Source organism: Salmo trutta, chromosome 14, assembly GCF_901001165.1.
Source record: "Salmo trutta chromosome 14, fSalTru1.1, whole genome shotgun sequence".
Classification (NCBI taxonomy): domain Eukaryota; kingdom Metazoa; phylum Chordata; class Actinopteri; order Salmoniformes; family Salmonidae; genus Salmo; species Salmo trutta.
The window spans coordinates 60,218,489-60,243,634 of NC_042970.1; the positions used below are offsets into that span (position 1 = coordinate 60,218,489).

At 43.7% G+C, this 25,146-nt stretch overlaps 1 protein-coding gene across 6 annotated transcripts in view; it reads right to left on the reverse strand.

Annotated features, from left to right (window-relative positions):
- Positions 1–2,200: 2,200 nt before the first annotated feature.
- LOC115208508 (serine/threonine-protein kinase MARK1-like) overlaps positions 2,201–25,146 on the reverse strand; it is a 78,829-nt gene continuing 55,883 nt past the window's right edge. For 2 of the 6 annotated variants that reach the window (XM_029776627.1, XM_029776626.1), the window contains 13 exons: positions 23,162–23,218; positions 22,683–22,919; positions 17,288–17,407; positions 16,860–16,959; positions 16,494–16,606; positions 15,859–16,012; positions 11,069–11,241; positions 10,663–10,754; positions 10,158–10,319; positions 7,497–7,754; positions 5,998–6,024; positions 5,380–5,424; positions 2,201–4,681 (listed from right to left, as the gene is read on the reverse strand). In XM_029776627.1, coding sequence (XP_029632487.1) covers positions 4,336–4,681; positions 5,380–5,424; positions 5,998–6,024; positions 7,497–7,754; positions 10,158–10,319; positions 10,663–10,754; positions 11,069–11,241; positions 15,859–16,012; positions 16,494–16,606; positions 16,860–16,959; positions 17,288–17,407; positions 22,683–22,919; positions 23,162–23,218 — 1,884 coding nt within the window. In that variant the 3' untranslated portion in view covers positions 2,201–4,335. The remainder of the gene's footprint in view (positions 4,682–5,379; positions 5,425–5,997; positions 6,025–7,496; positions 7,755–10,157; positions 10,320–10,662; positions 10,755–11,068; positions 11,242–15,858; positions 16,013–16,493; positions 16,607–16,859; positions 16,960–17,287; positions 17,408–22,682; positions 22,920–23,161; positions 23,219–25,146) is intronic. The other 4 variants (XM_029776628.1, XM_029776630.1, XM_029776629.1 and 1 more) reach the window with 2 other exon arrangements.

Genomic DNA, 25,146 nt, shown 5'->3' on the forward strand with positions numbered 1-25,146 from the left:
GTTACTCTGTGTTAACTGTTTTATTCCAATACCAGATTGAATTAACGCGACCCGACAGTAACCCATGTGAAATGGCTAGCTAGTTAGCGGGGTGCGGGCAAATAGTGTTTCAAGCGATGGGTAACGATGCTTCGTGGGTGTCAGTAGTTTGATGTGTGCAGAGGGTCCCTGGTTCGGGGCGAGGAGAGGGACTGTTACACATGGTCATTTACAAGTTTTCATAAATTATTTACATGTTTGGGAATTACGTATACTACGGCATTTGTGAAAATTCAATAGAAATATAGAGTGGGAAAGCGGCCGTGCTAGAGTCTGACTATTTACTCGCCCTAGCAGAGCTGGTTAGGCTGTTTACATGTTATCTAGAACGTTCGTGACCAACTATTACCAAAGATTGTTATCACTAAACCAATATAAACCACAGCCTGTCGTTTCTTGTGAACAAACTATAGTTTTGGCAAGTCGGTTATGACATCTACTTTGTGCATGACACAAGTCAATTTTCCAACAATTGTTTACAGACAGATTATTTCACTTATCATTCACTGTATCACAATTCCAGTGGGTCAGAAGTTTACATACAGTAAGTTGACTGTGTCTTTAAACAGCTTGGAAAATTCCAGAAAATGATGTCATGGCTTTAGAAGCTTCTGATAGGCTAATTGATATAATTTGAGTCAATTGGAGGTGTAGATGTATTTCAAGGCCTACCTTCAAACCCAGTGCCTCTTTGCTTGACATCATGGGAAAATCAAAATCAGCCAAGACCTCAGAAAAATAATTGTAGACCTCCACAAGTCTGGTTCATCCTTGGGAGCAATTTCCAAACGCCACGTTCATCTGTACAAACAATAGTACGCAAGTATAAACACCATGGGACCACGCAGCCGTCATACCGCTCAGGGAGGAGATGTGTTCTGTCTCCTAGAGATGAACGTACTGGGGTGCAAAAAGTGCAAATCAATCCCAGAACAACAGCAAAGGACCTTGTGAAGATGCTGGAGGAAACAGGTACAAAAGTATCTAAAACAAGTCCTATATCGACATAACCTGAAAGGCCGCTCAGCAAGGAAGAAGCCACTGCTCCAAAACCGCCATAAAAAAGCCAGACTATGGTTTGCAACTGCATATGGGGACAAAGATCGTACTTTTTGGAGAAATGTCCTCTGGTCTGATGAAACAAAAATAACTGTTTGGCCATAATGACCATTGTTATGTGGGGTGCTTTGCTGCAGGAGGGACTGGTGCACTTCACAAAATAGAAGGCATCATGAGGAAAGAAAATTATGTGCATATATTGAAGCAAAATCTCAAGACATCAGTCAGGAAGTTAAAGCTTGGTCGCAAATGGGTCTTCCAAATGGACAATGACCCCAAGCATACTTCCAAAGTTGTGGCAAAATGGCTTAAGGACAACAAAGTCAAGGTATTGGAGTGGCTATCACAAAGCCCTGACATCAATCCCATAGATAACTTGTGGGCAGAACTGAAAAAGTGTGTGCGAGCAAGGAGGCCTACAAACCTGACTCATCTACACCAGCTGTCAGGAGGAATGGGCCAAAATTCACCCAACTTATTGTGGGAAGCTTGTGGAAGGCTACCCGAAACATTTGACCCAAGTTAAACAATTTAAAGGCAATGCTACCAAATACTAATTGAGTGTATGTAAACTTCTGACCCACTGGGAATGTGATGAAAGAAATAAATAACTTCACTATTATTCTGATATTTCACATTCTTAAAATAAAGTAGTTTTACTAACTGACCTCTAAGACAGAGCATTTTTCTAAGATTAAATGTCAGGAATTGTGAAAAACTGAGTTTAAATGTATTTGGCTGAGGTTTATGTAAACTTCAGACTTCAACTGTAGGTACAAAGACTTATTGCATAAATATTTCATACAAAAGTTAAATACTTTTCAAAAGTTCATGCTTATGTGCTGTATATAAAAACAGTTTTTGCATGGTTTCAGTATGAAGTTTGGCATGGCCATACACATTAGGATAACCCACCATCTACAGAGCAATACATGTTTCTATACCAATTACAACGCTCTTTCCATGATGTATCACTCCTCCATGTTACTCAAAGTTTATGCTAAACTGATTGGCTGTGAAGCCATGGTTTCTCAGACAAAATTAAATAGTAAATACTGGTAAAATATTTTTTTTAAAAGAACAAATGACACCAGACATTTGCTTGAGACTCCTTTCAAGTAAGCTTTAATATTGTGCACGAGAGACTGAATCTGGATGACTCGAGCTTTCCTCGCATGTATGTAGTGGTAGGAGGGGTTTATGTGGGGGGAGGGGTTAATGGAGATGAAAGGGGCGAGGCGTAATCATTTATATTTCTTTTAATACTTGCTGCTTCTCCTCTACACTTGATCTGCAAAGGCAACACAATAGACATCCTCTCTGGAAGTTGTACCGTTAACAATCAGGAATATGCATTTTTCTTCCATGTGCACTATACGTCAACGTGCAGTAGCCCCCTCCAACCCTCTCTGCTCCCATAATGCCACAAAGTCAGCGGTGGAGATTTCTCGCTCAGCTTCCAGAAGGGCTCACAGCTTAACCTCGTTTTCATTTATTTCTTTTTTTGTCCACTCGCCTTTGCTTTTTTTTCCTTCTATTGTGCCTTTTGAAATGAGGAAATAAAATGTCTGGATTCTGTTTCCACTCTCTTTGTTGTGTTAAAGGGTGCGGTCTAGGCCCATCTCTCATCTTTACAGTAATACAACATGGAATACCATTGCACAGTTGACCCTCATTACTTTTCATACAAAATAACGAGTAGAAACGTACCAGCACTAGTGGTTATTTTACGTACTCATCGCAATCACTAATTACAAAGGGGAAAAACCGAAAATAAAAACATATGCGAAACTAGTTATATCCTATTTTTCTTCTCGTACAGGTGAATGCCTCAGAAATACCAAGCAGCACATTAAAAAGGCATAATGTGGTGGAATAAATACAATATATTTTGCAAGAAAATAAAATTGAGCACAAAACAAGTCAGACAGGTGTCGCACAGTAACTATCAATTAACTGCAGTTTAGAAGGGAAAGAGGGATATAGTCACTAGTGAGGTCAAACTGCTTGGGCATCACTTTGCGTGAACCTTTCAACCTTTGGGCAGTTTCAAGCAGAACATGAGCTGTCAGAGCATGTCACTTCCTGACCTAGAATGGTGCCGGTGCATTTATGCTACTAAATGTCCATGAATAGTGTTTTGAATGAGTAGCTTTGTCCCAGTATTTGTTAGAAGAGCATTTGATTATTAATCGAGCGCAATGCCAGCGACATTTGCGATACCGTGTTCAAGACTGCATAAAGCGGACTTTATGAGTGCAACTGAAAAATGTGTGCTGTATATTTGGGTTCTCAAAGGTAATAAAAGGACAGAACATAAGATCCCTTATGTAAATTCTATGCAATAAACAGAACATTTTAAACTGCAGTGCTAACGTCATCATTTAGCTACGCTACATGAAGGAGGATTGTGAGAATGGCCAAAATAGTGCATTAGGAGGAATGATTTGATTAGGGCTTTGGGATGTGTAGAGTTTTGCTTTTCAACACAGATCACGTCATTTGATCTCTCCTGTATTGGGAAAGGAACTTATTGTCCGTGAAAAGTAAAAAATAAGCTTGTTTTTTTCTTTTCCTTGTGAGAATAAAAAATGTTGTTTTTTTTCTTCCCCTAAACATTAAACTTCAGTGGAGGCAAACAATCTACAAATGTCAACAATAGAAGGAAAGAGAACTCCAAATGAAAATAAAAAAAATACAGTATGACACATTTAAACACACTTTCTGTACAGAAACTCAAGACTATACAATACCTGCAGACATTATGCTGAAGAGTCTTGTTTTATACAACTCTATGAACAATACAACTCAAAACATTCTCTATTTTATTTTATACTGTACATGTGGAAAAAGTAGCTTTGCAGTCTGTTCTTCCAATCCCCTTTAATGGTAGTTTAGCAATGGAATTGAAATTTTGCGGGCCATTGATACAAATGTTTTCATTTTATTGCAATGGTCAGTTCTCACCTCTCGTTATTAACAACAATTTTGGAATACAGGGGGTTTGCCTTGGGGAGGGAAAATGGAAGTATATTTTCTCTATGTGTCGTTTCACCAAGCAATACGGCAGTAGCCTCGAATAGCAGTAAACTCAATATTGCGGCTGACTCTCTTGGGCCCGACACTTGGGGCGCCCGCAAACTCAAGGAACACCAGGATTATGTCCTCTGCCCCCTCCATTTACAATGTCGTATGTTAATTCTCTTTAGTTTGTTTAGTCTTCCCAAAAGTCACTTTTCACAGCTTGAGCTCGTTAGCCACTTTGGACGCGATATTCTTGAAGGCGATGGACGTGCCTGAGATCCGCTTGAAGCGCACACCGTTGAGTGAGAGGCGTGGCAGCTTACACACCTCCATCTCCCATTGGACCAGGCTGTCCTGGCGGGCGTCGCCGTGCACGCAGAAGAGCATGAAGCGCTCGCGCTGCTCGTAGTCGCAGTTGTTGGCGTCCAGGACCTTCCGGATCTCGCGCATCATGTCGCCGGGCTCCATGGAAGAGGTGGTCTTCATGCTCCAGGTGAAGCGCAGTGAACGGGGTTTGGAGTCCCGGGAACCGTCCTCCTTGGGTTCCCCTGATGCGCTCCTGGAGAGGAACAGAACACAGACAATAGTGTTCATTGAATAGGAGATAAGTAGGTAGACGCAAAACCAAAAAAAGTTGGTGAGGTGCTGACCCAATTATTATTTTATTTGTTACATTTTCTTTTAAAGAGTCATGCGACTCGGAGTATATAGAGTGTGGGTCAAAGGGCAAAAAGGTAACACACAGAACTTGTATAACCCATGTGTTTGAGACCCCATTGTGAAACTGACAACTGAATGACAGTCAAATATATATTACTGAAAAGATTACACACCGTGTAACACACACTCCGAACAGACACTTCTAGACAGCTTAAAACACACAAATGGCCCACCAAGGTCTAGCAAGAGCATGGTATTCAGGGTCACGCCACTTAGGCACAAAAAGCACAAACACCACCGCTGTGTGACTGAGGGCATAGGGACAAAGTACACACATAACACAACAACAAAGAACAGCACAACAAGTCCCGGTACGATAACAACAATGAACTAGTAATTTAAGACGGGAGATGTATAGCCACACCTATAATTAGTCCACCTTCCGCAGTGCTAACTATACTCCAAAGCATGGAACAAGAATGAACCGGTGACATTGGCTTTTGATCCTGGGACTAGTAGTGACCCTCATTGACATGCCATGCTTTCCTTTCGAGGTTGTTGTTACTTTTTCTGCGGGCGGCTGTGCCGATGCCTCACCTTGGGGGGTCTGTACTGCCACTGGCCTCTCCTTCAACCGTGGCCCTTTGGGAAGCAATCAGAGTTCAGAGTTCAACAGAGCAGTAGAAGGGGTTGTCAGTGTACACACAGACGATGGGTAGGTGAAAAGGAAGAGGGTGGGATGGGGTCAAACCTATAAACATACACGGTCACGCGACTCAACTCGTTCTGGGGGGGCAACTGGTGAGACTGCCAAAAAACCAACATGACGTATATCGGCAGGCTAGCTAAAACGGAGGATGATACGTGGAAATCATGTGAACGGAGAGCGAGATGGATGAAAGAAGACATCTACAGAACACACAACACACTCAAACCAAAGGACGAAACAAGAAGTCGGAAAGTGAGTGCAGGTGTCTGCAAACTCCAAGGCATCACAGGCAAGGCATCTCGGGGGTCTCAATCTCAGTCTGTTAGTGGTGCAGGGTCAGATCGGGGGGTGGATAATGCGGGCGGTGTAGGGTTTAGGGGGAGGGGTTAAGGAAGGGAGGCTGGCACCAGGGCGTGAATGGTTGCATGTCATTGAAGAGGGCTTGGATTGCGAGGAAGAGAGGGTGTGGCGGGTGTAGACATGGTAACCATTCTGTGCGCTCCTACCTCCGGCCAGCCCTGAAAGACATAGTTCTAAAAAAAAACAATGAAAGAAGCAATTTAAAAAGAAATTGGTTATTTTCTTTGAGTGTGGCTATGGATGGAAATGGAGAGACATAAAAGGGTGTTGTGGGAAATGTTGTTCAATGATTTTCTCATAATGTGGCAGAAATGTACAAATCTAATGGTGATGGATCCACTATGTCAGCAAAGTCGATCCCAATTTTGCATTAAGAAATGATGTGCTTAAATACACTTAGTGGTACATATGCTTACAGCAAGACCCCTACATTCACTATGGGCTGATTGAAGGCACTAAGAACCAACTAGTTCATACTGGTTGGTTCATACCTACTACACATGGAAAGTCTGATTGACAATAAACTATGAGAACGAAAACAAAACATTTCATCCTAAATTTTAAGAAATGTCTTCATAAAAAAAGACATGCATTGATTGCTACAGTAGCATACGATGAGTGTATAGAACCGTTCAGTGATAGGTTAGTTTGTCATGCCCTAAGGGTGGAGCCCCTGGTTGGTGATAAATATCAGGCTCCTTTTACCCAGTGCACTTGACTGACTGCAGCACGGTCGCAAACACCGCACTCTCTCTGTGTGTGTGTGTGTGTGTATAAGAGAGAGAGACTGCATGCATTTCTGTATGCGTGTCTGTGCCTTTGCGTGTGGTCCTGCAAGTGTATCTGTAGGCAGCCCACGTCTCTCTCAGACCAGAGCCTGGTCACCGCAGGCTCACCTAGGGGAATAGGGACTGGACACGACATCTGTGGGCTTAGCGCTCCGGGGTGACGTTTACCCTAGGTACAGGTCTATGATCAGCTTTCCCTCCCCCAATCCTAACCTTAACCATTAGTGGGGAAAATGCTAAACTGACCCAAAATCAGTGTCTAAGGTCAACTTCACCCTTCGCAGTGGTGTCCCCTGCTAATGCAGGATTGAGTGAGAGAAAGAGGAACCCAATCACACTTTCTCTATTATCTCTCTCCACACTCACTCAAAGCAGCCTTGTACCTTACATGGTACCCTACTAAGAACTAGATATACTGACTAGTACAAAACGTGCAGCTGTTACTTTCCATATCAGATGCAAACGCTGGGTAAATATGGCCCTAAGGAAGGGAAACATGATACATGATGTGTAGCAAGGTTGGGGTCAATTCAATTTCAATAAAGTCAATTCAGGAACTAAATTGTAATTGCAGTTAACTTGCTGAATTGAAATGGAATTGACTCTAGTCCTGCAGTGTAATATTGTAAATATCAGACAAGGGTCAAATACATTGTCAGATACTTTTAAATAATGGAGATGCGCCCGGTACAATGGAACCTGTAGAATAGGCCCAAACGTGCCAACTCTGCTCACCCTTGCACGCAGTTGAGGATAAATCAAGCGCACCTAAAATACATGAAGGTAGGCTGTCTGTCTATTTGTCCCAGGTCTGGCAAACACATCGGTATGGTGCATTTCCGTTCATTTCCACTGACCTGCGGACAAACTTGGAGGTGATCTTGCTGATGATGCCCGTGGAGGTGCCCCTGCGTGCCTGGGACAGAGCCCCCGTGTCGTGGGAGAGCGTGGGCGAGGCGGGTGGACCGTTGTAGGTGGCCGAGCGGCGGTCACGAAGTTGGGCACCGTGGAAGGTGGAGCGGCTGGAGGAGCCGCGGGGGAAGCGCGTGCGATCGGGCGGTGTGGCGGCCGTGCTGCTGCTGATGCTGTGCGCCGACGGCGAGGCTGTGGGGGGGCTGCGGAGGTAGAGGAAGTAGAAAGAAGATTAGTGAGAGGCAAGAAATACTGATAAGAAATATCACCTAACATCAAGACATTGGTAGTAATGGAACAGTATACAAATAAAGTTATACATCTCTCAATTTTAGGAAATAGTATCATGGGGCAATGAAAAAACATGGACATTATAACAAGTCATTTCACCCAGTTCCTCAACCCTCCATTGTCTTATACCCTTGCTCAACTTCTACCCTTAGGCACTTCATTTAGATCTGGAAAAAAGGTATAGGCGGAAATGGAGGAAAACTAGCCTCCCTGCGGACCTGGCATCTTTTCACTCCCTCCTCTCTACATTTTCCTCCTCTGTTTCTGCTGCTAAAGCCACTTTCTACCAATCTAACTTCCAAGCATCTGCCTCTAACCCTAGGAAGCTCTTTGCCACCTTCTCCTCCCTCCTGAATCCTCCTCCCTCCTGAATCCTCCTCCCCCTCCCCCCTCCTCCCTCTCTGCGGATGACTTCGTTAACCATTTTGAAAAGAAGGTCGACGACATCCGATCCTCGTTTGTTAAGTCAAACGACACCACTGGTCCTGCTCACATTGCCCTACCCTATGCTTTGACCTTTTTCTCCCCTCTCTCTCCAGATGAAATCTTGCGTCTTGTGACGGCCGGCCGCCCAACAACCTGCCCGCTTGACCCTATCCCCTCCTCTCTTCTCTTCTCCAGACCATTTCCGGAGGCCTTCTCCCTTACCTCACCTCGCTCATCAACTCATCCTTGACCGCTGGCTACGTCCCTTCTGTCTTCAAGAGAGCGAGAGTTGCACCCCTTCTCAAAAAACCTACACTCGATCCCTCCGATGTCAACAACTACAGACCAGTATCCCTTCTTTCTTTTCTCTCCAAAACTCTTGAACGGGCCGTCCTTGGCCAGCTCTCCTGCTATCTCTCTCAGAATGACCTTCTCGATCCCAATCAGTCAGGTTTCAAGGCTGGTCATTCAACTGAGACTGCTCTTCTCTGTGTCACGGAGGCTCTCCGCACTGCTAAAGCTAACTCTCTCTCCTCTGCTCTCATCCTTCTAGACCCATCTGCTGCCTTTGATACTGTGAACCATCAGATCCTCCTCTCCACCCTCTCCGAGTTGGGTATCTCCGGCGCGGCTCACTCTTGGATTGCGTCCTACCTGACAGGTCGCTCCTACCAGGTGGCGTGGCGAGAATCTGTCTCCGCACCACGTGCTCTCACCACTGGTGTCCCCCAGGGCTCAGTTCTAGGCCCTCTCCTATTCTCGCTATACACCAAGTCACTTGGCTCTGTCATACCCTCACATGGTCTTTCCTATCATTGCTACGTAGACGACACACAATTAATCTTCTCCTTTCCCCCTTCTGATAACCAGGTGGCGAATCGCATCTCTGCATGTCTGGCAGACATATCAGTGTTGATGACGGATCACCACCTCAAGCTGAACCTCGGCAAGACGAAGCTGCTCTTCCTCCCGGGGAAGGACTGCCCTTTCCATGATCTCGCCATCCCGGTGGACAACTCCATTGTGTCCTCCTCCCAGAGTGCTAAGAGCCTCGGCGTGACTCTGGACAACACCCTGTCGTTCTCCGCTAACATCACGGCGGTGACCCGATCCTGTAGGTTCATGCTACACAACATTCGCAGAGTACGACCCTGCCTCACACAGGAAGCGGTGCAGGTCCTAATCCAGGCACTTGTCATCTCCCGTCTGGATTACTGCAACTCCCTGTTGGCGGGGCTCCCTGCCTGTGCCATCAAACCCCTACAACTCATCCAGAACGCCGCAACCCGTCTGGTGTTCAACCTTCCCAAGTTCTCTCACGTCACCCCGCTCCGCCGCACACTCCACTGGCTTCCAGTTGAAGCTCGCATCTGCTACAAGACCATGGTGCTTGCCTACGGAGCTGTGAGGGGAACGGCACCTCCGTACCTTCAGGCTCTGATCAGGCCCTACACCCAAACAAGGGCACTGCGTTCATCCACCTCTGGCCTGCTGGCCCCCCTACCTCTGCGGAAGCACAGTTCCCGCTCAGCCCAGTCAAAACTGTTCGCTGCTCTGGCACCCCAATGGTGGAACAAGCTCCCTCACGACGCCAGGACAGCGGAGTCAATCACCACCTTCCATAGACACCCGAAACCCCACCTCTTTAAGGAATACCTGGGATAGGATATAGTAATCCTTCTAACCCCCCCCAAAAAAAGATATAGATGTACTATTGTAAAGTGGTTGTTCTGGATATCAGAAGGTGAATGCACCAATTTGTAAGTCGCTCTGGATAAGAGCGTCTGCTAAATGACGTAAATGTAAATGTGTTTAGCAATTCATATAACTTGGGCCCCTTCCTACTTGGGACTTCAGCCCCTCTCGCTCTCTCTAGCCCCCTAGCTCACCCCTTGTACTCCGCGTTGTCGTCTATGGGAGGCAGTGGGGACTTGATAGGGTGGCCCGACGCCGACATGGACTTGACGTGACGCGGACGGGTGGAAGGGACAGCTGAGGTTGCCCCTGACGATGGCGAGGAGCCACTGGCCGAGCCTGACATCTCAGTCAGACTGAGAGAGCGAGAGAGACAGAAAGCGAGAGTGTGAAAAGGATGGTGAGAGATTGAGAAGGGAAGATGGAGTGAATGGGGAGGGTGGGGGAAGAGAAATAAGGTGAAAGATAAAGGGGTTGAGAGAGGACAAGAGAAGGGTCACAGGAGGAAGGATACAAGGAAAGGAAAGCAGGAGAGAGGGGGACAAAATCAGGGAGAGAGTCAGTTCTAGTCACACTCCAAGGCCTATGTATTTACTTTGTAGTTACATAGGCAGGTAAACATGATCAGCAGCAATCAAATGATCAACAGCAATCCAAGTTGCCGTGGCAGCAGCACTGGATACCCATCGCCCTCCTCACCTGCTGTCCTTGCCATTGGGAATGGCCGTGTAGTGATCTGTGCTCGACCGCTCACACACATACGTGTTCCTCCTGGTCATAGCGTTACTGTTCTGTGGTTCACACACACACACACACACACACACACACAGGGCACAGCATTCAATCACAATGCAGACTATTTCTGTTCTGACAGCCCCACAAAATAAAAACCACAACAGAAGCGAAGCTTCTAGTGACTGGTTACGACAGTTTAGTCTAATGGGTTCTAAATTACATTGGGAATGACTAACTTTCCTGTACATTTTGGGATAGAAAACTACTTTCTGTGCCCGTCATCCCCTGCTTACTTGGAGGCAGAAACTGCTGAAACCTTAGCCCCCTGAATATTATAAAACATATCCTGTATAGCACTTTGACCCCTCACCCCTGAGGCGGTGGATGACTTCTTCCTCTCCTGTGCCACCAGCGGCGAGGTGGGCACGTCGGCCTTGGAACTGGCCGTGCCAAGCTTGTGGGCGGCATCGCCCTTGTCGCTCTCCACGCTGTTGGCCTGCACCCGCTTGGTGTAGGACATAGACGGGGGGATAGAGGGCGCCACTGAGGAGCCACAGAGCAATGACATGATTAGTATGGACTTTATTATTCTTTATTTAACATGGAAGTCCCATTGTGGTTTCCGCAGAGTTAGGGCAAATACCATTTAACTTCAGCCAATAAAGAACATTTATATAATAATGACAGTTGAACAGTTGAAACTACATTTGTATTTTTTATTGACTGGCTTGAATGGCATTCACCTAAAATTTCTACTGGTCTTCAGTAATGAAACATTTCCATTGGATGTACTATAGTAGGCAACATGTAAAGAAAGCTCTGCTTGCACACAGTTCAAATGTAAAGGGAGCTTCCTTAGGCTAATCAGTTCAACTTAAAGGGATATTTCAGGATTTTGGCAATGAAGCACTCTCTACTTCCCCAGAGTCCGTTGAACTCGTTCAGTTTGAAGGAAGTTGCCAACAACCATCAGCGCAATTGTTAACTACCGTTAGCAAAATGACTGGAAGTCTATAGAGCCCCACAGTGGATGTGTCATAATACCCATAAAACCTAGCGGTCAAACTGGGAAATGCTTCCAATCCTTTTTGCACCATTCATTTTTACCATAGGGAATTTTAGAAACACATAAAATAAGGGCTGTTTCGTGTAGGCTTACCCTAGCGTGACATTTTGATAACTATGTAAATCTCTCTCGTACAAGGTGTCAATATATTCTATTTACTCTCAGATTCAAAAATACTACAAATTCCTGCATGCTCCTGCACGTCATCTCTAGCTGAGACCTTTGCTAACAGGTAGTGTCAATTTCAACTTGCACAAGACATTTCACAGAATTGTACATTTAAAGAAATGTGGCAAATTTATTCATTACTAAATTTAGCTAACAGATAGTTAATCCATAGAATCTTACCTTTGCCTCGATTTGGTAGTCTCGTTCAGATCATCATGGCATGTGTAGTTCTTATGATAACCACATTAGCAGCTAATTAGAATTTTATGTTTTTTTTTGTGTGTGTGTGGGGGGGGGGGTTAAATATATTTTGGTAAATGCCACCTTGTCCTACATTTACACTGTTATCAAAACATTACGCCAGGGTAAGCCTACACGAAAACACAGCCCTTATTTTAAGTGTTCCTAAAATCCTCTATGGGAAAAATGAATGGAACCATTTCCTTGTTTGACCGCTAGGTTTTATGGTTATTATGACTTATACTGTGGTACATATACTGTAGACAAGGGCTTTGCAACCCTGTTCCTGGAGAGCTACCCTCCTGTAGGTTTTTAATCCAACCCCAGTTGTAACTAACCCGATTCAGCTTATCAACCAGCCAATTACATCCTTCAGAAAGTTCACACCCTTGACCTATTCCACATCTTGTGTTACAGCTGACATTTTTTATGGATTAAATTGATTCCCCCCCCTCACCCATCTATACGCAATACCCCATAATGACAAAGTGAACACGTTTTTAGAAATGTTTGCAAATATATTGAAAATGAAATACAGTAATATCTGATTTACATAAGTATTCACACCTCTTAGTCAATACATCTTAGAATCACCTTTGGCAGTGATTACAGCTGTGAGTCTTTCTGGTTAAGTTTCTAATAGCTTTGCACACCTGGATTGTACAATATTTGCCCATTATTCTTTTTAACATTCTTCAAGCTCTGTCAAGTTGGTTGTTGATCATTGCTAGACAGCCATTTTCAAGTCTTGCCATAGATTTTCAAGCAGATTTAAGTCAAAACTGTAACTTGGCCACTCAGGACCGTTCAATGTCAGTCTTGGTAAGCAACTCCTGTGTATATTTGGCTTTGTGTTTAAGGTTATTGTCCTGCTGAAAGGTGAATTTGTCTCCCAGTATCTGTTGGAAAGCAGACAAGAAGGTTTCCTCTTGGATTTTGCCTGTGCTTAGCTCTATTCCGTTTCTTTTTATCCTAAAAAAACTCCCTAGTCCTTGCCGATGACAAGCATAGAAGCCCTCGCTAGAAGCCTGTGTTTCAGACATAAGGAAGTGGATGGCTGCAAATTTTCTACTTTTAAACTCGGACAAAACAGAGATGCTTGTCCTAGGTCCCAAGAAACAAAGAGATCTTCTGTTGAATCTGACAATTAATCTGGATGGTTGTACAGTCGTCTCAAATAAAACTGTGAAGGACCTCGGCGTTACTCTGGACCCTGATCTCTCTTTTGAAGAACATATCAAGACTGCTTCAAGGACAGCTTTTTTCCATCTACGTAACATTGCAAAAATCAGAAACTTTCTGTCCAAAAATGACGCAGAAAAATTAATCCATGCTTTTGTTACTTCTAGGCTCGACTACTGCAATGCTCTACTTTCCGGCTACCCGGATAAAGCACTAAACAAACTTCAGTTAGTGCTAAATACGGCTGCTAGAATCCTGACTAGAACCAAAAAATTTGATCATATTACTCCAGTGCTAGCTTCCCTACACTGGCTTCCTGTTAAGGCAAGGGCTGATTTCAAGGTTTTACTGCTAACCTACAAAGCATTACATGGGCTTGCTCCTACCTATCTTTCTGATTTGGTCCTGCCGTACATACCTACACGTACGCTACGGTCACAAGACGCAGGCCTCCTAATTGTCCCTAGAATTTCTAAGCAAACGGCTGGAGGTAGGGCTTTCTCCTATAGAGCTCCATTTTTATGGAATGGTCTGCCTACCCATGTGAGAGACGCAGACTCAGTCTCAACCTTTAAGTCTTTACTGAAGACTTATCTCTTCAGTAGGTCCTATGATTAAGTATAGTCTGGCCCAGGAGTGTGAAGGTGAACGGAAAGGCTGGAGCAACGAACCGCCCTTGCTGTCTCTGCCTTGTCGGTTCCCCTCTTCCCACTGGGATTCTCTGCCTCTAACCCTTTTACAGGGGCTGAGTCACTGACTTACTGGTGTTCTTCCATGCCGTCCATGGGAGGGGTGCGTCACTTGAGTAGGTTGAGCCACTGACGTGGTCTTCCTGTCTGGGTTGGCGCCCCCCCCTTGGGTTGTGCCGTGGCGGACATCTTTGTGGGCTATACTCGGCCTTGTCTTCGGACGGTAAGTTGGTGGTTGTAGATATCCCTCTAGTGGTGTGGGGGCTGTGCTTTGGCAAAGTGGGTGGGGTTATATCCTGCCTGTTTGGCCCTGTCCGGGGGTATCATCGGATGGGGCCACAGTGTCTTCTGATCCCTCCTGTCTCAGCCTCCAGTATTTATGCTGCAGTAGTTTATGTGTCGGGGGGCTAGGGTCAGTCTGTTACATCTGGAGTATTCTCTTGTCTTATCCGGTGTCCTGTGTGAATGTAAATATGCTCTCTCTAATTCTCTCTTCTCTCTTTCTTTCTTTCTTTCTCTCGGAAGACCTGAGCCCTAGGACCATGCCTCAGGACTACCTGGCATGATGACTCCTTGCTGTCCCCAGTCCACCTGGCCATGCTGCTGCTCCAGTTTCAACTGTTCTGCCTGCGGCTACGGAACCCTGACCTGTTCACCGGACGTGCTTGTTGCACCCTCGACAATTACTATGATTATTATTATTTGACCATGCTGGTCATTTACGAACATTTTAACATCTTGACCATGTTCTGTTATAATATCCACCCGGCACAGCCAGAAGAGGACTGGCCACCCCTCATAGCCTGGTTCCTCTCTAGGTTTCTTCCTAGGTTTTTGGCCTTTCTCAGGAGTTTTTCCTAGGGAGTTTTTCCCAGCCACCGTGCTTCTTTCACATGCATTGCTTGCTGTTTGGGGTTTTAGGCTGGGTTTCTGTACAGCACTTTGAGATTTCAGCTGATGTACGAAGGGCTATATAAATAAATTTGATTTGAATTTGATTTTGATTTGCATACCCATAACATGATGTAGCCACCACCATGCTTGAAAATATGACCCAAACATAACACTTTGCATTCAGGACATAAAGTTCATTTCGTTGCCACATTTCTTGCAGTTTTATTTTATTGCCTTACTGAAAACAGGATGCATGTTTTGGAATATTTTTATTCTGTTGAGGCTTCCTTCTTTTCACTCTAATTTAGGCTAGTATTGTGGTGTAACTACAATGTTGTTGATCCATTCTCAGTTTTCACCAATATTAACCATTAAGCTTTGTAACTGTTTAAAAAAGTTACCATTGGCCTCATGGTGAAATCCCTGAGCGGTTTCCTTCCTCTCCGGCAACGGAGTTAGGAAGGATGCCTGTATCTTTGTAGTGACTGGGTGTATTGATACGCCATCCAAAGTGTAATTAATAACTTCAATGCTAGTGACACAATTTCAATTTAACACATTTTAAATTCAGGCTGTAACAACAAAATATGGAAAAAGTCCAGAGGTGTGAATACTTTCTGAAGGCACTGTAAGGTGCGCTACATTAGAGTTGGAGTGAAAACCTACAGTATGGTAGCGCTCCAGGAACATGGTTGGACAGAGCCCTGCTGTAGACTTCCAGTCATTGTGCTTACGCTAGTTAGCATTGGCTCGCAAAACTACCTCCAACTTCCTTTATACTGGACACAGAGACATAAAAATGCCAAAATCCAGAACTCTTTAAGCTACGATTTTCCAATATTTAATAATATTTTCTGTAATAATGGTGATAAAACTAAAATCTTGTTTGAGATTCAAGATGGTCGACAATGTTGTCCTTACCATGGTCGCTGAAGCGCCGCTGCTTCTGGTTGGCCGATATGCTGCGTGTGACCTTGGAGTGGGCTGGCGATTGGCTGGAACTGTTGTTGGCCTCGCTGCTGGGCCGTGACCTTTGACACAGGTTGCTATTGGACAGCGACTCGCTCCCCTCAAACTGTCCAATGAAAGGGTGGGGGGGTTAAAAAAAAAAAAGAGTCATTGCACACATAACGTGGTGGTCATGTAGACTTAAAGGTAGACTGCAATATGACATCCTCGGGGCGAATACCTGCTTATAGAAATCAACAAGAAAATTCAAACCTACCAAGACTGCCACTATTGGCTCTTCCCATGCTTCAAATTGGAAGAGGAAATGATGGCAGTCTTGGCAGATCAGAATTTTGTTGTTGTTGATGTCTGTAAGCAGGAACTTTCTAAAGTATAGTCATTTTGACCTCATGGACTGTCAGTCCTTGATCCATAGCTCCCAATATGAATTTGATAGCGGTTACCCCTTATCTCAGCTGCATAGCAAACCAAGTGGGGCTGCCGTTTTGTGGTTTTCGAATAAAGGAATAGGTCTTTATTTTGTGTATCCATAGGATATATATTGTTTGTGAAGTCTGTCATTAGTATGGCTATAGCGCATGTCTCACCTCAGCTGGTTTCCTGCCCAAAAGGAGGTAAGTGGCCATGGTCTCGTCATACTTCTGTCCCGTTAATGCATCTGTGATGTCCTCTTTGGGGAAGCCCATGGTTATCATCAGTTCTGTAGGGAGAGGAGGGAACATAACGCACTATGAATGAATTAACGACATGAAAAGGGTACTTATATAATTTGTTGTCTAATTCGAACGTCACACGTGAAGTTCCCTTGAGAATAATAAAGTTATTGTATTTTATACATTTGTGGCATGGAATTTATCTTTTTCACAAAATACAGCGTGTTACAAAACAGCCCATAAGTGAGGAAGGGAGAGTGTCCAATCAGACGATTACAACATTGGGCGTATGTGACTGACCTATCCGTTTGTTGTCGTTCCAGTCGGGTTCCGGTTCCTGATGGGGCTTCAGCTCCTCCTCCTCATGTCCCACGTTCATCCAGCGGTCTCTCATGATTTGCTGAGGGGGAGCCAGACGGTTAGATGTACCAATGGACAGACAGAGACATAAAGATAGACAGAGGACGAAACAGATTCAGCATAGTGAAAAACATGAGACTTCGCACATCTATACGCTCAAGTTGGATTTAGTAACATCAAAGTGGTTCAGCGGCTAGAAGTCATTGGTTTAACGTGTCTTTAGTTTCATGAAGGCAAGCTGTAGACATGAACAAGAGATTTCTTTATCTACATGTCTGTATGAGCACGCACATGTGATATGTGTTTGAGTCTATAAGTGTTTTTCCGTGCATGTGTGTGTGTGTGTGTCCCTTCGCTTTCTCGCTTACCTCCAGACTGCTCCGTTTGCCAGGGTTGAGCACCAACAGTTTCTTCAGCAGGTTTTCACAGTCTGTAGACATGTAGAAAGGAATACGATACTTCCCTCTCAGCACTCGTTCTCTCAGCTCCTATGGAGGGAGATTGAGAGTAGAGGTTTGGGGTTAGGGGTCAATCTCTAGACATGTACGAAGGAATACGATACCTCCCTCTTAGCATTCTGTCTCAGCTCCTACACAGGACAATTAACAACAATAACAGGGGATGAGACTTTACCCCTCAACATCATTTGTCAGGAAAATGTAAAATATGTAATTGGAGCATGTCAAAAAGTGTTACCAAAAAACAGTGTTTTGTTTTGCAGTACTGTATAAGGCCTATTTAACTTCAAGTGTCACCAAAAGCTTTCTAGCAATGAGAACTGTGGAACAACTGACACAGCAGTATTCGACTATGGTAGCAACTGAAGGAGACTGATGTGTCCCACATCGGAAATAAGTGGCTCCACACACGTGCACACGCCTCCCCTTGGGGGAATCAAAGGGCAGGGATCTGCTGATCAGCATAAAGCACGACCTCCAGGCTACAGTCCCTCTCGCTTTCGCTTTACATCTGTTCCATACATCCATCCATCCCATGCCCCACCACACACACACACAAGTTATTCAAGCATGTAGGCCTATCAAAGTTTTAAGTGAGAATTGACATTGGTCTGAAGCTGAACAAGGAAATTCACATGAGCATCAGAATGCCTATTCCACCCATGCACTACCAAGGTTTTCAAGCACACTGCTTTGACCTACTACTGTAGCTATGTTGGTATTGTACTTCAAACAATGTGTAGGCAGGTTGCTTAAGATTCAAACCTTCTCAAACAGCCTAATTCATACTCTTTGAGGAGGTGCTTACACAATAATGTGATTTGTAACGCATGCAAGGTAAAGTATTGAATTCTTCACACACCACAGTAAGACATCCCATTACACTACCTTTTCATGTTTTTTTAATTAAATGAAAGCAAGCTTTTCTTTCATACTTCAAGACCATCGGCCTTGATTGAACTGTTTTGTCTTGTAGTAATGTGGTGCATGTCTGTATTTCCTTAAATATTTCAGCAAAACAGGTATTTTTATATATTTATCATCCTTTTTTGGTCAGTTGGTGCCCAACATAACATGTGGTGGTGTGCTAGACACAGTAGCTTAGATAGATAGTCCGTCTGCATTCCTGATTTCCGTTACTGTTAGCTTACCTGTGTAACATTGACATAAGCTCAGAAGCACTTGTGTTTCAAACATGGTCCTGTTTTATAAATTCCTGTGCTGAGCAATAGACAGTTCATTACCTCTGTCAAAATAATGTGTAGCTTAAAGTTGTTTGTTCTTGTATTTCTCTTCGCAATAAAGATGGTCACGCAAGAAAAACACACATTTATAATAGGCCTATATCTAAAAATACATGAGATAGATATACACTACTGTTCATTACTTTGGAGTCACTTAGAAATGTCCTTGTTGAAAAAAAATATATAATGTCCATTAAAAAAATCTAATTGATCAGAAATACACTGTAGACATTGTTAATGTTGTAAATGACTATTGTAGCTGGAAACGGCAGATTTTTTATGGAATATCTACATAGGCGTACAGAGGCCCATTATCACTCCTATGTTCCAATGGCATGTTGTGTTAGCTAATCCAAGTTTATCATTTTAAAAGGCTAATTGATCATTAGAAAACCCTTTTGCAATTATGTTAGCACAGCTGAAAACTGTTGGTCTGATTAAAGAAGCAATAAAACTGGCCTTCTTTAGACTAGTTGAGTATCAGGAGCATAAGCATTTGTGGGTTCGATTACAGGCTCAGAATGGCCAGAAACAAAGACCTTTCTTCTGAAAGTCCTCAGTCTATTCTTGTTCTAAGAAATGAAGGCTATTCCATGCCAGAAATTGCCAAGAAACTGAAGATCTCATACAACACTGTGTACTACTCCCTTCACAGAACAGAGCAAACTGGCTCTAACCAGAATAGAAAGAGTGGGAGGCCCCGGTGCACAACTGAGCAAGATGACAAGTACATTAGAGTTTCTAGTTTGAGAAACAGACACCTCACAAGTCCTCCACTGGCAGTTCATTAAATAGTACCTGCATAACACCAGTCTCAACGTCAACAGCGAAGAGGCAACTCTGGGATGCTGGCCTTCCAGGCCAACACTTTTTTGGTTACTACATGATTCCCTATGTGTTATTTCATAGTTTGTCTTCACTATTATTCTACAATGTAGAAAAAAGTAAAATGAAAGAAAAACCCTTGAATAAAGTAGGTGTTCTAAAACTTTTGACAGGTTGTATAGTCAATATAACAATTTGTTAAGCACTTTTGAAATGTTCAGTGACATAATTCAGAACATGGGCTGTTCTTACAATATTCGCCCTGCACACCAAGTCAGAACTGTAGGATAAATAAAGGGGGCATATAAGCAGACAATGAAGCTCTTACAATATTCAATTATTACATTTCTCAAAAACTGGCTATAGGCTACATGGTCACCACCAAGTCAGAACTGTAGGCTAAATTATGAGGGGGAAAGGGACCAAATGATTAGGGTGAGGCAAAAAAAAACAAGGTCAAATCATGATGACGTCACTGATCTTCAGAGTTACCTACTTGGAATTCCAAGTCTGAGCTAGTTAATGATTTGGAGAAGATCTGCAAAGAGGAGTGGGACAAAATCCCTCCTGAGATGTGTGCAAACCTGGTGGCCAACTACAAGAAACGTCTGACCTCTATTTGCCAACAAGGGTTTTGCCACGTTTTGCAGAGGGGTCAAATACTTATTTCCCTCATTAAAATGCAAACCAATTTATAACATTTTTGACATTAGTTTTTCTGGATTTTTTTGTTGTTATTCTGTCTCTCACTGTTCAAATAAACCTACCATTAAAATTATAGACTGATCATTTCTTTGTCAGTGGGCAAACGTACAAAATCAGCAGGGGATCAAATACTTTTTCCCCCTCACTGTAAATGGGATGTTATAGAAGGGTCCATACACTTTTTTTGTGATTTGGCTTGCTTTTGAGAAACTTAACCCACTCGTTGTGCAGTATCCTTTTAGAAACAGACACACTCTTAGTATAGTGATGCAGGTCTTTAGATGAAATTGTATCATTCTGAACTTTATCTGCAAAGTTGTATTCCATTTTGTACAACTCGAGCCGTTTCTTCTACCAGCTGTGCTGCGCGGGCGGTGTCCGTGTACTATAGGGACACGCTTGGCCTGAACAGCTCCGTAGGGGAATTTCATGTATACAACATCAAAATACCTACATAACTATACTGAAAGGGTGTCCATTTTTAAAAGGACGTATTTTCAAATCAAATCATATTTGTCACATGCGCCAAATTCAACAGGTGTAGACCTTACAGTGAAATGCTTACTTACAAGCCCTTAACCAAAAAAATTAATATCTATCTATATATTTATTTTGGGGTCTTTTTGGAGCCTTTGTTCATCATTGTGTACTGATACTGCACAATGAGCAATGAGGAAGTGAATTGCAGCTTGGGGAAGTTTCTCAAAAACAAGCCAAATCACACAACAACAAAAAAGTGTCTGGACCCTTCCATAACATGCCATTTACATCAAAAATAGAGATTTACTTCAGAAATAGGAACATTCTCCCTTAAGTAACCTTCTGTTTTATGTAACCATACCAAAATGTGTCACACCCTGATCTGTTTCACCTGTCCTTGTGCTTGTCTCCACCCCCCTCCAGGTGTCGCCCATCTTCCCCATTATCCCATGTATTTATACCTGTGTTCTCGGTCTGTTGCCAGTTCGTTTTGTTCGTGAAACCTACCAGCATTTGTTCGCCTGCTCCTATCTGTTTCTTGCTCCTGTTTTCTAGTCCTTCCCGGTTTTTACCATTCTGCCTGCCCTGACCCTGCCTGCCGTTCCGTACCTTAGCCCACCTTACTGGATTATTGACCCCTGCCTGCCCTGACCCTGCCTGCCGTTCTGTACCTTAGCCCACCTTTCTGGATTATTGACCCCAGCCTGCCCTGACCCTGAGACTGCTTGCCGTTATGGACCCTTTGCACCCTCTCTGGATTATTGACCCCTGCCTGCCTTTGACCTGTCGTTTGCCTGCCCCTGTATTAGAAATAAACTTTCGTTTCTTCAACACTGTCTGCATCATACCTGAAATGTGATGAAATGTAACAGTCGTTTCAGTGCACTGGATTTACATTTAGTATGTTACTTCTAGTCTATGAGACCAAGCTGGCACACAGAAAGTCGCGTAACCAAGCAATTATTCTGATGTTGTTATTTTAACCTGGTGCAGCGTGTGGAGCCCCTAGACTATGTTAGTTGTGTTTTGCGTAAGAAAGTATGATATATTGTGGTGCATGATCTGGCCATCAACGTTAGCTAACCTTTACATTGGCTAACGTTAAATTGGCTCTCATAGCAGGCAATGACGTTCACTTCTTTATTTGTGCTCTGATTACATGCAAGGGTCTAGATCAGCAGTTAACACATGATGACTTATGTGTAAAACCTTCCTTGGCTAAATATAGCTAGCTAGCTAGCTTTCCTCGCTTGTTGGTTAGCTACGTAGCCAGCGTTAGGTTTCATCTAACTGGTATAATGTTACATTAGATAGCTAGCTAGCTAAACAAAACCACATTCATTGACTAGCTACCTTTATTTGCCTGTGCATTAGATAGCTAGCTTTCAGTTGACTGGTGTTAGCTAGCTACAGAGGCTAGCTGCTGGACTTTGTACAAGCAAGCTAATGTTAGCTAGGTAACATTTGCTAGTTAGCTACCTAGCTAATCAAAATATCTGTTTGCATTTATTGATTAACCTCATCTTGAATACCACCATATAGCTAGCTATATACAGTAGCATAGGTTAGTTCGCATACACTTCTTATGACTGGCAGCATGGTGCAAGCAGCTGTATTGTTGCCAGGCAACCGACCTGGTGTTAGAACTGAGTTTCTGCAAAAAAATGTTAACATCGTCAGAAATACTACAAAAAGGTAGCACATCGTTGTTTCTTAACAGATGGAAATGTGCACGTGAGAGCGATAAATTATATATTTAATAAAAACCTTTGCACCCACAAACTCAGTCAATCTGGCATTTGTAAATTCAATGGTCCCTTTATGGGGGGGGGGGGGGGGGGGTAAGTGTGTTGTGTACCTCCAATAAAGTTGATTTAATAATTTTTATTGAGATTGATGATATGGAGATTTGAATTTAACACTGAGCTTCAACCAATACTTATAATACATGCGACTATCGTTGCTTCGATAATATTATGACCCATAAGCACCATACAGAAATTCCCCCAAAATCCCAACGCACACACACAACCACACCCCACCAAACACACCTTCAGATTCTGTCCGTCAAAGGGCAGTGAACCGCTGACAAGCGTGTACAGTATGACCCCCAGGCTCCAGACGTCCACCTCGGGCCCATCATACTTCTTCCCCTGGAACAGCTCCGGGGCGGCGTAGGGCGGGGAGCCACAGAACGTGTCCAGCTTACTGCCCAGGGTAAACTCGTTGCTAAAGCCGAAGTCTGCAATCTTGATGTTCATGTCTGCGTCCAGGAGTAGGTTCTCAGCCTGATGGGAAATCGGGAGAGGGGGGTGAGTAACTTTGTATATGAGAGATACAGCAGTCAGACAGAAAGACAGACGGATATACATTGATCGAAAAACAAAGACAGAGTCTGTCTCTCAATCTGTCGATCGATGTCTACTCAGAGAGACACTCAGACAGTGAGTCACAGACAGACAATGTGTGTGTGACCCTTGATGGATCAAAGTTTCAATGCTACAGCAGCATGTATGGTATTGGTTTTCACCTTGAGATCCCTGTGGACAATCCTCTTCTGATGGCAATACTGCACTGCAGAGACAATCTGAAAGAGAGAGTGAAAATTCAGTTGTAGAGGGACAATTGTTTTTCAATACATTCCTAAGGACCCTCAGGGTATACATTTTTGTTCTACAGCAGCATTAATACACCTGATTTAACTAAATCAACAAATTACCAAGCTAAGCTAACAAATCTCAATGGTAGATTTAGCCGCTACGCTATTGCTCTACTGACGGCTAATGAATCTCTACAGTTAGCCAGCATTAGCCACTAAGCTATGCTATGCTACAAATGAAAGCAGTTAGGCTATGCTACAAATGAATTAGTCCCCATTCCCAGCAGAGGTTGGATTGCGTTAGCCTCCTAGCAATAACGCTAATCAAATCTCTCCTCAGTCGTTGAGGTAGGGTACTCTGTTTGAATGCCACATAGATAACGCATCCTTCCTCCCTCGAGGTATGCCAACGCTTATCATCAATCATCATAACTCATCACCAGAGTAGGAGTACTGACCTAGGATTAGGTCCCCTTTGTCCGTATTATCTCATTATGATCTAAAAAAGCAGATCCTGGATCAGCAGTCCTATTCGGAGACACATAATATGGGCACGGATCTGTTAGCTAAGGTGACCAGATTTTATCAACGCGAAAAATGGATTACCCCTCCACAGTTTTGTTAATCGTAGCCCATCACCCACGTTTGGTAACTATGCTGTTGGAAGCACTTTCTGGTCATGGGCATGGTCGTTCATGCGGTGGTTACAATGTAGGTTATCACTGATAAAATAATCACATAAAAACGCCTGTGCCAAAGCCGCAGAAGCAAACGAGCTGGGTACAGTGAAAGACAGCATTTTTACATGCAAATCTGATTGGATACGGAGTTTGATTATTTAAATATCAGCCTCATTTTAACTTCAGAGTTGCTTTTTTCTTTGAGGGCTAACTCGGGGACATTTCTGGTGGCCTGTCCCTGGAATCGGGGACTGTCCTGGAAATTGTGGACGTCTGGTCACCAAAGAAAAGGTATTTGAGTAAGGTTAGACTTTTGCCCCATTCCAAAATGAACAGCTTCGACTTTTGCGCAAATCCATATTGACCCCTAGGAAGATCTGAAAGGACTGGATAGGTGTCAGCAATATAGTAATAGATTGATCTTGCGCTCAGAATTTTTTGCCATGTTCCTGACATGTATCCAATCGCTTCAGATCTACAAATGTGCCGAGGTGGGTAGTGGATAGGGGCTAGGGGTTGTTTCTGGACAGGGCCATTGACCAACACAAACCTTTTATACTTGGAGACACTTCATAAAAGGATGGTGCTATGATTAAGGGCTACCACTAGAGTCTAGGGGAAAGGCCTAGGACCCGTTTCTAGACGGGGCCATTGACTAACCTTACATAAGGGGAATCGTAGCTTCCACTTAAGTCAAATTTTCACTTAGTCACGCAAGGATGCTGCGATGCCAAAATACCACCACTAGAGGCCAGTGTGGGTTGACAGACAGAAGTGAACTAGGGGAGTAATAAAGTATTTCTAATGTTCTGTATTTCTGCTTGGTGAATCAGCATGAGGTCTGTTCGTGCTGAGTAACAGATATGGGAATGTCATTGAGCACACACCAGCACACATATGCTCGCGCACGCACACACACTTTCCTGAGATGTTATCAACTCGCACACTGCCTAGCTTGTAGAATACACACAAACTGTCAGACATGCCCAACCTCGCCTGTAGGACTCACTGACATGACACACACCCTAATAGACAGCCGGCGCCGATGATGTGGATGTCGATTGAGGCAGCCCCCTGCACCTCTCTGATTCAGAGAGGTTGGGTTAAAAGAGGAAGACGCATTTCAGTTGAAATACTGACTAGGTAGCTCATTTGCCTTTTGTAGAACATGAACATACGTACACACACACGTGCTGTCTGTTCCCAGGAGGTCATTAGCTCATCTATTTATTCTGA